This window comes from Myxine glutinosa, chromosome 9 (genome assembly GCF_964187855.1).
Source record: "Myxine glutinosa chromosome 9, kmMyxGlut1.1, whole genome shotgun sequence".
NCBI classification, from domain to species: domain Eukaryota; kingdom Metazoa; phylum Chordata; class Myxini; order Myxiniformes; family Myxinidae; genus Myxine; species Myxine glutinosa.
Window position 1 is genome coordinate 141,366,416 of NC_136269.1, and position 14,338 is coordinate 141,380,753.

General features: G+C 43.6%; 1 protein-coding gene across 6 annotated transcripts in view; it reads right to left on the bottom strand.

Moving 5' to 3' along the window:
- The window catches only part of LOC137434835 (lysophosphatidylcholine acyltransferase 1), a 112,770-nt gene that overhangs the window by 72,256 nt on the left and 26,176 nt on the right, over positions 1-14,338 (bottom strand). For 4 of the 6 annotated variants that reach the window (XM_068127969.2, XM_068127968.2, XM_078785021.1 and 1 more), the window contains 2 exons: positions 5,771-5,913; positions 1,835-2,049 (listed from right to left, as the gene is read on the bottom strand). In XM_068127969.2, the coding sequence (XP_067984070.2) occupies positions 1,835-2,049; positions 5,771-5,913 (358 nt within the window). The remainder of the gene's footprint in view (positions 1-1,834; positions 2,050-5,770; positions 5,914-14,338) is intronic. The other 2 variants (XM_068127971.2, XM_078785022.1) reach the window with 1 other exon arrangement.

Sequence of the window (14,338 nt, forward strand, 5' to 3'; positions counted from 1 at the left end):
CATAGCCGACTCATTTCTGAAGGTGTCACATCTCACACGAACCAGGCATGCCCATCAAATCACCCTCCTTACTCTCCATAACCTTCAAAGAAAGGCTTTCCTGCTCTCCGAGAGACCTAAAGACAATCAATCTGCAGAAGCTTGGAGGAATGACATGCTGAAGAAGAGTCCCACCTTTATGTACTGGGACCTTATCCTGAGACACGAAACCCTTATTCTCATCTTCATCAGGGCTCACAGAGAAAAGAACTTTCCTTTGTATGTAGATGTCTTGGAGCAGCTGACACCTTTGTTTTTTGCCCTGGACCATGTGAACTATTCAAGATGGATGCCTGTTCACATAAGAGATATGAAGTCTCTGCCTGACCCTATCAAGGAAGAGTTTGAGAAACAATGCCACTGGGTCCTTTCTAAAACCAGCAAAATATTCTCTACTATCCCATTTGACCAAGCTCATGAACAGGAGAACGCGAAAGTCAAAGGCTCTGGTGGTTGTATTGGACTCACAGGAAACCCTGTCGCATTTAGACGCTGGATGTTAACAGGTCCCGAGTTGGCCAGATTGCAAACACAGTTTGAGGAAGAATACTTTCCCAATGATGACCCAGATTTTCGGAACCATGAACAGGGCCTTGCATCACAAAAAACATTTCAGAAGGAAGTAAACAATCTTTCTGAAACCTTCAACAGAATGGGAAACCCCTTCCTTGATGATTTTGAAGAGCTAGTGACACTCGACAGTCGCAATTGCATGGATCTGTAGTATCCGCACTACGCACATTGGAAGACACAGGCATAAAGCAGTATCAGGAGTATGTCAAGAGTGTACTTGAAGATCGCAGCTGCTCTATACATGACCCAATCAAGAAGAACTCACTGGCTCTCTTCAAGAGACCTAAACCCAAGGCCCCGACAAAGCAGGGGAAGAAGATCAAAGTGCTCCAGAACAATGTGGCACTTTTTGGCCAGTTGTACATTGCCATGCAAAGTCGCGAGGGTGACCTGAAGGAATTCTTTGCCCATGAGATACAACCCTTTCCACCTTCTCTCTCAGACTTTGGTAATCTGCATTTACCAAACACAAAGTCCGATCTACTGAAATGTATTGAGCAGCCCGAGCAGCCTGAGCCACCTTCAACCTATGACTGCATTGTACTGGATGGTGCTGTCATTGTGCACACACTTAAGTGTCTTAATCTAAACCTCTCATTGGTTTATAGTGGATACTGATTGTAATGGTAGGCGTGACATCCAATAAGCGACACGCCCAATTCTTGGGCTCGATATTTTGCACTCCTAATGATAATGTTGTATTTCCAGGGTACAATGTTTACAGCTTATCATTCGCAATAATTGATGACCTGGAGTTATAAGCAATGTATTCAAGCCAAAAGCTTTCCCCCCCCCTAACATTGAGGGCGCCCTTCACATGAAATCACTGAATGTCCCTTTAAATTTACTGGTGATATTGTAATATCAAAATACACATTCAGTGTCCTAAAAATTTATATTTTGATACCAATTTTTGCTATCCATGACTTATATAACCCGGGAAATGTGTTTTTAATTACTGGATGGCGGCCATTTTGGATTTTTTGGTTTTACACGAATACGCGTAAAAATTCGCGAGGGCTCCTCGGCTAATATTGATTAATAGGTCATTAGGAGTGTTCATGCCAAATTTGGTGATTTTGTCCACCGTGTAACGGTAATTTTGCTAAGCCACCCTACTATTATGGGTTCGATGCAAATTTCATATCAAATTCCACAAAACTGCATAATTCGTCTTGGGAGAGCATTCTTCCTCAAATTGTGTAATATATTGTTTACTCACTTCCCCACAATGGGATCTGCTGGCTCTCAGTCTTGGCCACGATGGATGACATCGTCATGGTGACCGGGATGGCATCGAAGTAGGTTGAGTGAGGAGCGATCGTGTGAATGGGCGCGCGCTGCGGGGGAGCAGGTGACCCCTTAACGCAGATCCAGTGGAAGCCAGCAACAAACCACAGGGACCGCATGATTATTTTCAAAGGGATATCGAGAAGCCTGATGGGGGAAGAGGTGTTGGGTAAAACAGAGGTGCTAAGGTAAATCACCAGGATCGGGGACTTCAGAATATATGGAAAGTGAAAATATACAACAAAACTTTTGTCAAACTGTATCTAGTTAGAATAAGTCCTGAAACATACAGTCGGGACTTTGTCCACTACAAAAAAGATCACCATTATAAAGTATTGGGACAATACCAGCATTTAAATAAACAATAACATAGAAATGAAACGACTTTATCAAGCAATGACAACAACAAAATAACTGAAGTTTGACCACAGTAGGCTTCACCAAAAAACTTTTATCAAAAGTGGAAAAGTATGGAACGCACTGAGCAAAGCTGCAACAACAAACATGGAATGGGCGTATATAGTGGTAGTTTGGAACAATCAATAACCCATAAAGTGGGAGTTTGGAACAATCAATAACCCATAAAGTGGTAGTTTGGAACAATCAATAACCCATAAAGTGGTAGTTTGGAACAATCAATAACCCATAAAGTGGTAGTTTGGAACAATCAATAACCCATATAGTGGTAGTTTGGAACAATCAATAACCCATATAGTGGTAGTTTGGAAAAATCAATAACCCATATAGTGGTAGTTTGGAACAATCAATAACCCATATAGTGATAGTTTGGAACAATCAATAACCCATATAGTGGTAGTTTGGAACAATCAATAACCCATAAAGTGGCAGTTTGGAACAATCAGTAACCCATATAGTGGTAGTTTGGAATAATCAATAACCCATGCAGTGGTAGTTTGGAACAATCAGTCACCCATATAGTGGTAGTTTGGAACAATCAATAACCCATAAAGTGGTAGTTTGGAAAAATCAATAACCATATAGTGGTAGTTTGGAACAATCAATAATCCATAACGTGGTAGTTTGGAACAATCAATAACCCATATAGTGGTAGTTTGGAAAGTGCAATAACCCATATATTGGTAGTGTGGAACAATCAATAACCCATAAAGTGGTAGTTTGGAAAAATCAATAACCATATAGTGGTAGTTTGGAACAATCAATAACCCATAACGTGGTAGTTTGGAACAATCAATAACCCATATAGTGGTAGTTTGGAAAGTGCAATAACCCATATATTGGTAGTGTGGAACAATCAATAACCCATATAGTGGTAGTTTGGAAAAATCAATAACCCATATAGTGGTAGCGTGGAACAATCAATAACCCATATAGTGGTAGTGTGGAACAATCAGTAACCCATATAGTGGTAATGTGGAACAATCAATAACCCATGCAGTGGTAGTTCGGAAAAATCAATAACCCATATAGTGGTTGTGTGGAACAATCAGTAACCCATATAGTGGTAGTTTGGAGTAATCAATAATCCATATAGTGGTAATTTGGAGTAATCAATAACCCATATGGTGGTAGTTTGGAATAATCAATAACCCATATGGTGGTAGTTTGGAGTAATCAATAACCCATATGGTGGTAGTTTGGAGTAATCAATAATCCATATAGTGGTAGTGTGGAAAAATCAACAACCCAAACTCAAAGTAATCAATTAGCCAAATAACCCAAAGTTTGGAGTAATCTTCTTCATCAATGAGCTCTCTGACTCTCTGGAAATCCTCTCAATCTCTTTGCTGATGACTCCACTCTCTGCCGGTCCATATCTCCACCCTCAGATTGGCAGGCAGCAGCCTCCTCACTCTCTGCAGACCTGGACATAGTCACAAACTGGTCAAACAAGTGGAACATGTCTTTCAATCCTGACAAATCTCACACTCTCACTTTGTCTCTCCGTAAAGACCGTCTGGAAACCCTCCCATCTACTTTCTCAACAATCCTCTCCAAGAAGTTCTGTCACTCAAGCTTTTGGGTCTCACTATCTGCCATGATCTTTCCTGGGAAAACCACATTTTAAATCTGGCCTCCAAAGCCAGTTGCCGACTGGGCAGTGGGCATCCTCCATCGCGCAAAGTCCTTCCTTGGCACACCTGAGTCCTCACCACTTACGAAGTTTTTTTTTTTTTTTTTTGTATACAGAATCGAGGCTCGTGTAAGAGCTAACACATTGAACATTAAAACATGCACAGACACATAAAACATACAATGAAGGGAGCGGGAGACAAGAGGGGGTGGGTGAGGGAGCACACAAGCACAACAACAGTAGAGAACAGGGACGTCGGTAGATCTGTGGAAGAGGGAGGGCTGGGGAGGAGGGAGGGATACATGGAAAAAAGCAAATGAACACTACTAAGAATTTCACTACTAGGAATTTCAGGAAAGAAGTTGGGGATTGATAGATGCGGATTTGGGGTGTTTTAACAGGGGTAGAAAAGATCAAGGTTTTGGATGGGAGAAGATAAGAGATGATGGTGAACAGCTGTTTTGAAGACCTGGAGGGAGGAGAGGGATTGAAGAGAGTATGAGGTCTGAGTAAGAGAGATTATTATGAGAGGTCTCAGTTTGATTCCACAAGGGGGAGTTTGTTCCAGAGGCGGGAGAAAAGAGGAATGAGGGAGTGAAGGTGAGCAGAGAGTCTTGATTTTGGCAGTTTAACCAGAAGAGGGTTGCAGGCAGATCTTGTGCATCCTGCAGAAATATTTGGGGGACAGAGCACAGACAGAGCTGGGGAAGCAAGGCCGTAGAGAAGTCGTTAGAAGACAGAAACTCCCCTCTGGGCCGGTGCTCCTGCCTCACACCTGGCTCAACTTCACACGGTTGAAACCAAAGCGTTCAGAATCATTGGAATCTCCTGTGATGAAGCAGATTCTGAGGGCCTTTCTCTCTCTCTCACCGCAGGCAGGATGGTGGTCTTTCTGTTTTCTACCGACTCCTCTCCGGCCTTTCTCCCCCAGCTCTGTCTGTGATCTTGATCTTTTCCTTGTCTGTGATCAAAACCTAGACCTTTTATACCCCTGTTAAAACACCCCAAATCCACCTGTTTCAATCCCCAACTTCTTTCCTGAAATTACTTGTAGTGTTCATTTGCTTTATGCCATGTCCCTCCCCCAGCCCACCTCCTTCCATAGATCTACCGACGTCCCTGTTCTCTACTGTTGTTGTGCTTGTGTGCTTCCTTCTCTCTCCCCCTCTTGTCTCCTGCTCCCTTCATTGTATGCTTTATGTGTCTGTGCATGTTTTCATGTTTATTGTGTTAGCTCTTACACGAGCCTCGATTCTGTATTCCAAATTTTTTTCCTCTCTTTTAAACCCATATAGTGGTAGTTTGGACCTATCAATAACCCATATAGTGGTAGTTTGGACCTATCAATAACCCATATAGTGGTAGTTTGGAGTAATCAATAACCCACCTATTTAAATCAATAACGCCTCTTTATCAATCAATAACGCCTCTTTAAATCCCCAACTTATTTCCTGAAATTCCTAGAAGTGTTCATTTGCTTTATACCATGTACTGCTTCCATCGTCCCCAGCCCTCCCCCTTCCACAGATCTACCGACGTCCCTGTTCTCTACTGTTGTTGTGCTTGTGTTCTCCCTCTCTCCCCCTCTTGTCTCCCGCTCCCTTCATTGCATGTTTTATGTGTCTGTGCATGTTTTCATGTTCAATTTGTTAGCTCTTACATGAGCCTCGATTCTGTATTCCAAAAAAATAAAAAATAAATCCCATATAGTGGTAGTTTGGAGTCATCATCCCTTTATGAATAGTAGTGCCAGCTCTACGATATTACTTTTATTTTCGTTCTACTTCCCGTCATATCCAAACTATCAGCCCTTACTTGAGCCACCATGGGAACGGCATGAATGCGTTGTCTTTGTTTCGCCAAAAGTATGGGAGGAAGGCAAAGGGCCAGGCCAACAGCATCATGAAGATAGCCAGGATAAGGCGGATGGGGAACACGGTTAAAGACATCACGGCCACCTGTAGAGAAAAAAGAAAGCACACAAGGTTGTAATCTTCCATTCGAAGGGCAAATACTCCAATGCAAAGCAATTAAATTTGGAAAATTTTGCCTTGGAATGTATTTAAAAAAATATCTATATCCATATTATAAAAGGAGCCATGTCTGTCTGTCTGTCTGTCTGTCTGTCGTGTTATAACTTGAGAACGGATCAACGGATTTCAATAAATCCATCTACGGTGGATTTGGGTAACTTCCGGCAATGTTTGTGATCCAAAAAAAACCCATTTTTATTTTGAAAGGGTACATGGACATTGGACACCCGTGTCAAAACTGCAAATGCCAACACTGGTTGGTTATCCCTGCACAGAGAGCAGGATCTCCCAGGAATCCTTCTTTGTTAACTTGAGATCGGATTTCAATGAAACCACTCTCAGGAAGTAAACATAACCAGTTATCCCTCTCCCTACAAATATGTTTTATATCCACCACATTGATTCCAAATTTCCACGAATCAAAATTATACAAATCATACTTATCTATATATATACGTACCCGAGACAATTTATTCAAAAGAAAGAAGGGAGGGAGGGGGAGGGGGAGAATTTCTTTCATTTTGATTTCCTCAGCTCAGCATTTTGATTTCCTGCTTGTAGTGTGTTGCTGTATATTATTTGCAATTCAGCATCTAAAAAGACTGATGAATATTCCTTTAGAACTCTCACTTTACATGTCCTAATTTTATTTTTCCCCATTTCTTTCATTTAATGTCTTTATCAATACCAAACAACAACAATCATTTTTTTTTCTATTATGCAAAGATTGGTGTTCCCGTCAGCGAAGCGACAGGTCTTATATGCTAGTATATATATAATATGTGTGTTTGTGTGTGTGTGTGTGTGTGTGTGTGTTTGTGTCCCATAACTACAAAACCATGAAGTCAAACAGCCTGAAACTTTGCATTGCATGCATACATACAAAGGGGACTCCAAGGGGGCACTAAGGGGACTCCAAGGGGGCACTAAGGGGACTCCAAGGGGGCACTAAGGGGACTCCAAGGGGGCACTAAGGGGACTCCAAGGGGGCACTAAGGGGACTCCAAGGGGGCACTAAGGGGACTCCAAGGGGGCACTAAGGGGACTCCAAGGGGGCACTAAGGGGACTCCAAATGGGTACTAAGGGGACTCCAAGGGGGTACGAAGGGGACTTCAAGGGGAATCCAAGGGGGTAGGTACGAAGGGGACTTCAGTGCATAAATGAAAACTGGGTGTTTGGGTAAATTTAAACATCGCCTTTGAATATAACGCGTCAAAAAAACAAAACTAGCATTACCGATATGGAGGTACACCATCTTGGTCGGCCCTCTGTCACATCACTGGGTTCTTTAGCTGCCATTTTTTTCTGCCTGCTCAAAAATGCCTTCCCTTGGAACTACGATGACCTCTCACGGAATAATTAAAGTATATAATTGAAATCTGGCTTTGACGATCGGATCTTGTGGAGTAAATCACCTGATAAACCTGGAGTGAAATGTGAAAATTTTAAGAAATCAGCGATTCTTATAACGAGGTGTATTTCTGTAAGCAAGGCTGTCATCCCTCATTCTGCACTGTCGTCTTAATTCATACCTCCATGGGATAGAGTGGCACTTTACTGGGATCTACGATACTTGTGATTAATATTTGAAATCTTTAATTTAAAAAAACTGTCCTTTTGACGGCATTTTGTATGTATACTGTATTGTGTATACTGTTGAGATATCCAGGGGTGTGTTCATTTACTAAGCAGATAGCTCGCGCATGCCAAGCTGGCTGTTCCTTAGCAACGGTTTTGAATGGAGTGCTTGCTTGAGTGCTTAAGCTACTTGGCAAGTGCACTACAAGAAACTTGGTAACTGAATACATCCCAGATAAATTACATGGTGACGAGGATAAACATCTATACAGTGACTTATTTCGGCCATCATCCGCCCTTTAACAGGTGTTGTTTTTAGTCCTGCAGGGCGTCACAGCCACCCTCCCCATTGGCAAACCAGTGAGGGTAGTCAGTTTATATAGTTGTAAGAAGTTTGTATATTTAAATATATTTTGTACAGTTTAGGTAGTTCCTTAATGAATCACTTTGAGCAAGCGTGAGACGATTTAATCGTGATATTAGCTGTGTGTTGTTTTATGTCTAGACGGACGATGTACACCCTTCCCTAATGTGTGTGTCTAGAAATCGCCATCCCTTTGAACCTTTATTTAATGTAATTTCCTCTATTAATCTGTCTTTTATGACCTTTGTAGCATTTGGGTTGGCCTTCAACCCGTACTTTAGGTGGGAAATGCCAGCTACACCATCACAACCGATCCCACAGCACCAGGATCATCAAGTGCAAGTCGGGGAAAGGCCCCAAACTGGGCTTCAGCCCAATCGTGAGTACGTGGAGAGATGCGCAGTACATCATGGCAAAAGGTGGGTGCAGGGATTATAAAAGCGCATACCCCAGGCAAAACGGCGAAGATACCCGGGAGCTACCGTACTGAACACAATAAACACCCCTTGTCCACTACCACACATGTGCTAGGCACGTATGTGTGGGTGGACAAGGGGTTTTTATTGTCATTTTAATTCTTATTACTTCTCCTAATGTTCCCTTCCCCACGACCATTGTTTATTGCTTCAACAGACATCCAGTACCTGGTCTCGGGGTGAATTAATGGTCGTCATGGTCCCTCTTGTAATTAAGGAAAGCCGTTGAAGGGAAATTGGCAGTGCAGTTAAAGCCGCATATGAAGACAGTGCTACTCATATCCAGCTCACTCAGCCTAGTTGATAGAACGAGGTGTGTGAACATAATTAGCGAAGCGCTCGACCGATTCAGTGCCCCAATAAGTATGGTATCGTGACTGTTGGACATGTGATCCAGCTGGAGGTCTTCAAATGGGTTGACTGCTAGAGTCATATTGAGACAAATCATCGGACTCAGAATGGGTAACTGAAGAAAGAAGAAGAACCACCTTTAGAGGCCATTTTTCCCCGCAGAGCAGGGGTTGGCCTTTTTTGGGGACCATGGTCCCCTTTTTTGAAGCAATGTTTTACAGCCGGATGCCCTTCCTGCCGCCAACCCTATTAGTCGCCTCTTGCAGACACAGGGAATTACCAGTGAACTGGTACTCAATTTACCGACCTCAGAAGGATGACAGGCTGAGTCAACCCTCCTGGCATTACTTCAGCGATCGACCGGGATTCGAACCCAGGATCCTAGAATCCCAAGCCGGCACCCTAACCGCTAAGCCAACACCAGGCTCATGGGCAACTGCCATGACTATAATAATATATACAGTATGTGTGTGTGTGTGTGTGTGTATATATGTGTATTTGTGTGTGCGTGTAGGAGTGGGGTTTGGGAGGGGAGGGAGGGGAGTCAGTCATTGAAGTTAAAGCAAAGATTGGCAACAGACTTTCCAAGTGTGAAAATAATGTGGTAAAGTGTAAATGTGGGTGGACGTAGGACCCCGTGGGTGGTCGTAGATTGTAGGTCAGTGCAGTGCCAGGCATTAATTGGAAAAGCTAATCAGATTTAGCCTCTATTCAGGACGGGATCATTTATAGATCAAAAGAGGAAGTGGTAACACTGTACAGGAATTCAGTGTGGCCTCATTCATGATATCGTGCTCAGTTATGGTCACTGTGCCAGAGTAAGGACATAGCTACTTTTGAGAGGGTGCAACGAGGAGTAACTAGATCGATTCCGGAATTAGCCAGACGAAGCTGTGAGGAGCGCCTTTTGGAGATTGCACTTCATACATTAGAAAGGAGGTGGTTATGAGTGAATGATACAGATGTTTAAGACAATAAAAACTAGAGAGCAAAATCAATGCAGGTGAACATTTAACTCGGCAAGGAGTGCTTAAAATCCTTTAAAAAAACTTTCAGGCATGGGTATTTCACAAACTGAAGAGTTGTCAATATTTTGAAATCGTCTTCCTGGTAAAGTAGTGGCAGCAGGGTCTGTAGATAGACTTACAATATGAATGCATACGTACTTCATGTTATCCGAGAGACCTAGACCGTTACATAAAGATCCAGCCACAGCTGGTATCAGTGTGCCAAATGCAATTCAGCATATTGTGGATTTGATGACATGTCATGATGCTGCCATTGCTAAGGTCAAACACAATGCAACCAACTGGGAGGTGCATGATGTGCTGTTTTGGGGTTAATGACCACTGGTTCACACAAAAATCCGGAGTTACAATCGATGCTCCTTATAGTGCCGCCCTTATACAAAGGATACATTTTTTTTTTTTTGTATACAAGATTGAGGCTCGTGTAAGAGCTTTCAAAGTACCTTGAGAGCCAAACTGAATCAGTGTGACAACAAACACAACATGTGTGCAAAATGCCTCCTTTACCATTAATACATCATTCCGAAAGTCACGTACAGCAATCCCTCGCTTTACGGAAGAGTTATGTTCTGCAAATTCCTTCTGTAAGGTGAATTTCTGAAAATCAAAACCAATTTTCCCATATACACCCATTATATAAGTGGAGATAGGTTTCTACGTTACAAAAGCTTAACTCTACGATGTAACAACTACACTTAAATAAGACACCAAAATTTATGATAATATTGTTGTCGTTTTTAGAACCCTCCACTTTGTAAATATCTGTAATATTCCCTTATAAATAATCCCCTGTAAATATTCCCTTTTTTTGTGGAGTCAAAGGTCGCACCCTAGTTAGGCCACGAGCAACACGTAGCACACCATAGGCTTCTCCTTTAGTTATTTCATTAGTATGTGTTTCAGGTAAGGATCTGTTCCCAATAGTTGAATCTGCGTTGTATTAATTAAATAAGAGTAGGCCCCCTTGTCAATTCATATTGCGGCGTAGCCTTCCTCCAAATTGTGTTCCTTGGCTTGCCAGTAGCGTTCGCTGCCTGGCTCAGCCGCCATTGAACACGAGGTCAGGCTTGGAGAAGAAGGGGGCGGGGCGGCAAGAACGAGGTGTGGCCACGTCAACTCACCACCAGGGGGTGCCCGGTAAGCCCCCACCAGCCAACCAGGGCTGAGGTGAGCTCGTTAATAGGCGTGGCTCGATGAAGCGCGGCTTGATTTCTAAGCGGGTTATAAAAGCGCAAGCGCCAAGCCCTCTCATGGAGATGCGCGAGGGGAGTCCTGTGATAACGGACTGCGCCGGGGGATGCTGATTGTGAACGAACTGCGCGGGGAGCGCTCGATTGATTGTCACGTTGTTTGAGCGACCTGCGCGAGGGTACCCTCTTAAGACGAACGCTGGGCGAGAGAGAGTTGGCCCGAAGATTACGTACGCGGCATCCCAGTCCCCCGCATACTTATAAGGTCTGGTCGCGCGCCAACGACACGTGAAGCTGCCTGCCATTCTTCGCGGCGGACCCGGAGCCTGGAACCATCTGCTTGACCCTTCTCCTTCTACCTGCTATTCCCCATTCGTGTAAGTGTGTTTGTACTGTCCTGGGCGTGTGATAATATAAGACTGTTTAAGGCTGCCCTGTGTCACTTCTTCTTCTTCTTGTTGTAGATACCCTTCTTTCATTTCCTCTTCGGGTTTCTTGTAAATAATTAATAAATTATATTTGTTCTTGCTTTATTTTGGTTCCTCTCATCCGATCGCTTGCGTCCTGTCCCCAATTGAATATCGGTGGCACGATATAGGAACCGCTATAATCGGGTTTAGACTGCCGCTAACGGCTCGAGCTTCGGATTGCCAACCCGCTCGGCAACATTCCATCTTGTCCGTGGCTCGGGCAGAAGTATCGCCCTGCTTCCGACCGGAAGGAGCGCGGTATCTTCTAGGACTTGGATGGCCAGCTTAATAGACGAGGGGATTAAACCCCCCTCGGTAAGGGGAGCACCGTAAACCGAGATCCGCAACAATATTCTCTACATTACTTTAAACTCTTAACTATTACTGTGATACTGTGAATGTTTATTAAAATGGCGATCCGTACTGAACATTAATCTGTTTTGCTTGTTGACTTTAATATAAAATGTAAAAAATAAATGGTTACAGGTAGCAACAAGAAAAAGATTGTTTGACTGACAATGACGACATGTGTGGCGGTTGGAGAGAGGGAGGGAGGAGGTGAGTGCTGAGCAGTGATGAACCGTAGGGTCTCCGTGGTGACGGTGTTTACCACAACTTGTCTGTCACGTCTCCTGACACCTGTGATCACCATCACTCAGCCACTGCCTCCACTCGCTACACACACACCAATGACTCCACTCAGTACACATACATCACTCCCTCCACTCACTACACACACCACGGCCTCTACTCACGATACACATCCACCAATGCCTCAACTCACTGCACACAAACCACTGCCTCCACTCGCTACACATAAATCACTGCCTCCACTCACTACACACAAATCACTGCCTCCACTCACTACACACACCACTGCCTCAACTCACTACCAACAAACCACTGCCTCCACTCATTACACACAAACCACTGCCTCCACTTACTACACATAAATGACTGCCTCCACCCGCTACACATACACCAATACCTCCGCTCGCTACACATACACCAATACCTCCGCTCGCTACACATACACCAATACCTCCGCTCGCTACACACCCACCACTGCCTCCACTCATGATACACATACACCACTGCCTCCACTCACTACACACCCACCACTGCCTCCACTCACTACACACCCACCACTGCCTCCACTCACTACACACCCACCACTGCCTCCACTCACTACACACAAACCACTGCCTCCACTCACGACACACAAACCACTGCCTCCACTCATGACACATAAATGACTGCCTCCAATCACTACACACACCACTGCCTCCACTCACTACACACACCACTGCCTCTACTCGCTACACACCCACCACTGCCTCCACTCGCTACACACCCACCACTGCCTCCACTTACGATACACATCCACCACTCCCTCCACTCACGACATACATCAACCACTGCCTCAACACCCACCACTGCCTCCACTCACTACACACCCACCACTGCTTTCACTCACTACAAACCCACCACTGCCTCCACTCACGAAACACCCACCACTGCCTTCAATCACTGGAGGGAGGAGTGGGATTGAAGAGAGTGAGGGAGTTGTTCCAGAGGTGGGAGTAAAGAGGAATGAAAGAGTGAAGGTGAGCAGAGAGTCTTTATTTTGGCAGTTTATTTTGTGCTTTTGCTTTCTTTTGTGTAGCCCCCACCTCGAGTGGCCTTGCAAGCTTTGTGGCGGGCAAAATCCCGTAAAAAAAATAAATAAAAAAACTAGACACATGCGACTGTGTCGCCAATATGCCTCCGCATAGTCCCACAACGGGTAGATGCCCTCGTTCACCATCCTAAAAATAAACAAGTCTGATTTAAATCTCTTCAGCTGTTTTCAAGTATCACATTTTCACCAGCCATGACAGGTTTCACATCGATCGGTGAAGTGGTTTCAGAGAAGGGATTTTATTTTTAAATTATTGGCTTTCAAGCTAATATGGCTGCTGCAACCCATGACATATGACCTTAAAATGTAAATTCTGCATATGTATGGGTAGGGGATCACGTTTGTGAAGTTTCGTGTTGAACGGATAAGGTTCATTTTCTATCCAAGATGGCTGCCAAACCACGTGACCTACGACATCATTTTCAAAACTATTATATACAACAGTGGTATTAGATGATATTTGTAAAATTTCGCATCAATAGGGTAAGCCGTTTCAGAGATATAATTATTTAATATTTTCCTTCAATCCAATATGGGTGCGACACCATGTGACCAATGATGTTTTCGTGATCATCTTTTAATCACCATGCCTAGTCAATGACACACAAAGTTTCGAGCCAATCGATTTGGTGGTTTGGGATAAGATGTTTTTTTATGGCTTTAGGTTAAATCCAATATGGCTGCCAAACCATGTGACCTATGATGTCATAAGTTTAATATTTCAATACAAATGGGTCATATATCATGTGCATACAATTTCAGATTTTTAGGATAAGGAATTCGATTAAAACATTTTTGGCTGGTACACCACTTCGCCTATGATGTCATCATTATCATGCTTTTGTTCCCCATTGGGATTACTCGACAATGTGCGAAGTTTCAAATTTTTCCATTTAGCGGTTTTCGAGAAATAATTTTTTTATTATTTGCGGTTAATCAAAGATGGCTGCCATACGACGTGACCTATGATGTAACAATTATCATAAAACCATTCTGCATAGTTGTCACTGATACCCTGAAAGTTTTGTCTCAATTGGACATGTGGTTGCTGAGAAAAACGAGGTTTAGTCCCATACGGAAGGACGTATGGGCCGGAAGGACAACCCGAAAACATAATGCCTCCAGCCACTTTCGGGGGCGGAGGCATAAAAACATCCACCACTGTCTTCATTCGCTACACACACACACACCACTGTCTCCACTCACTACAT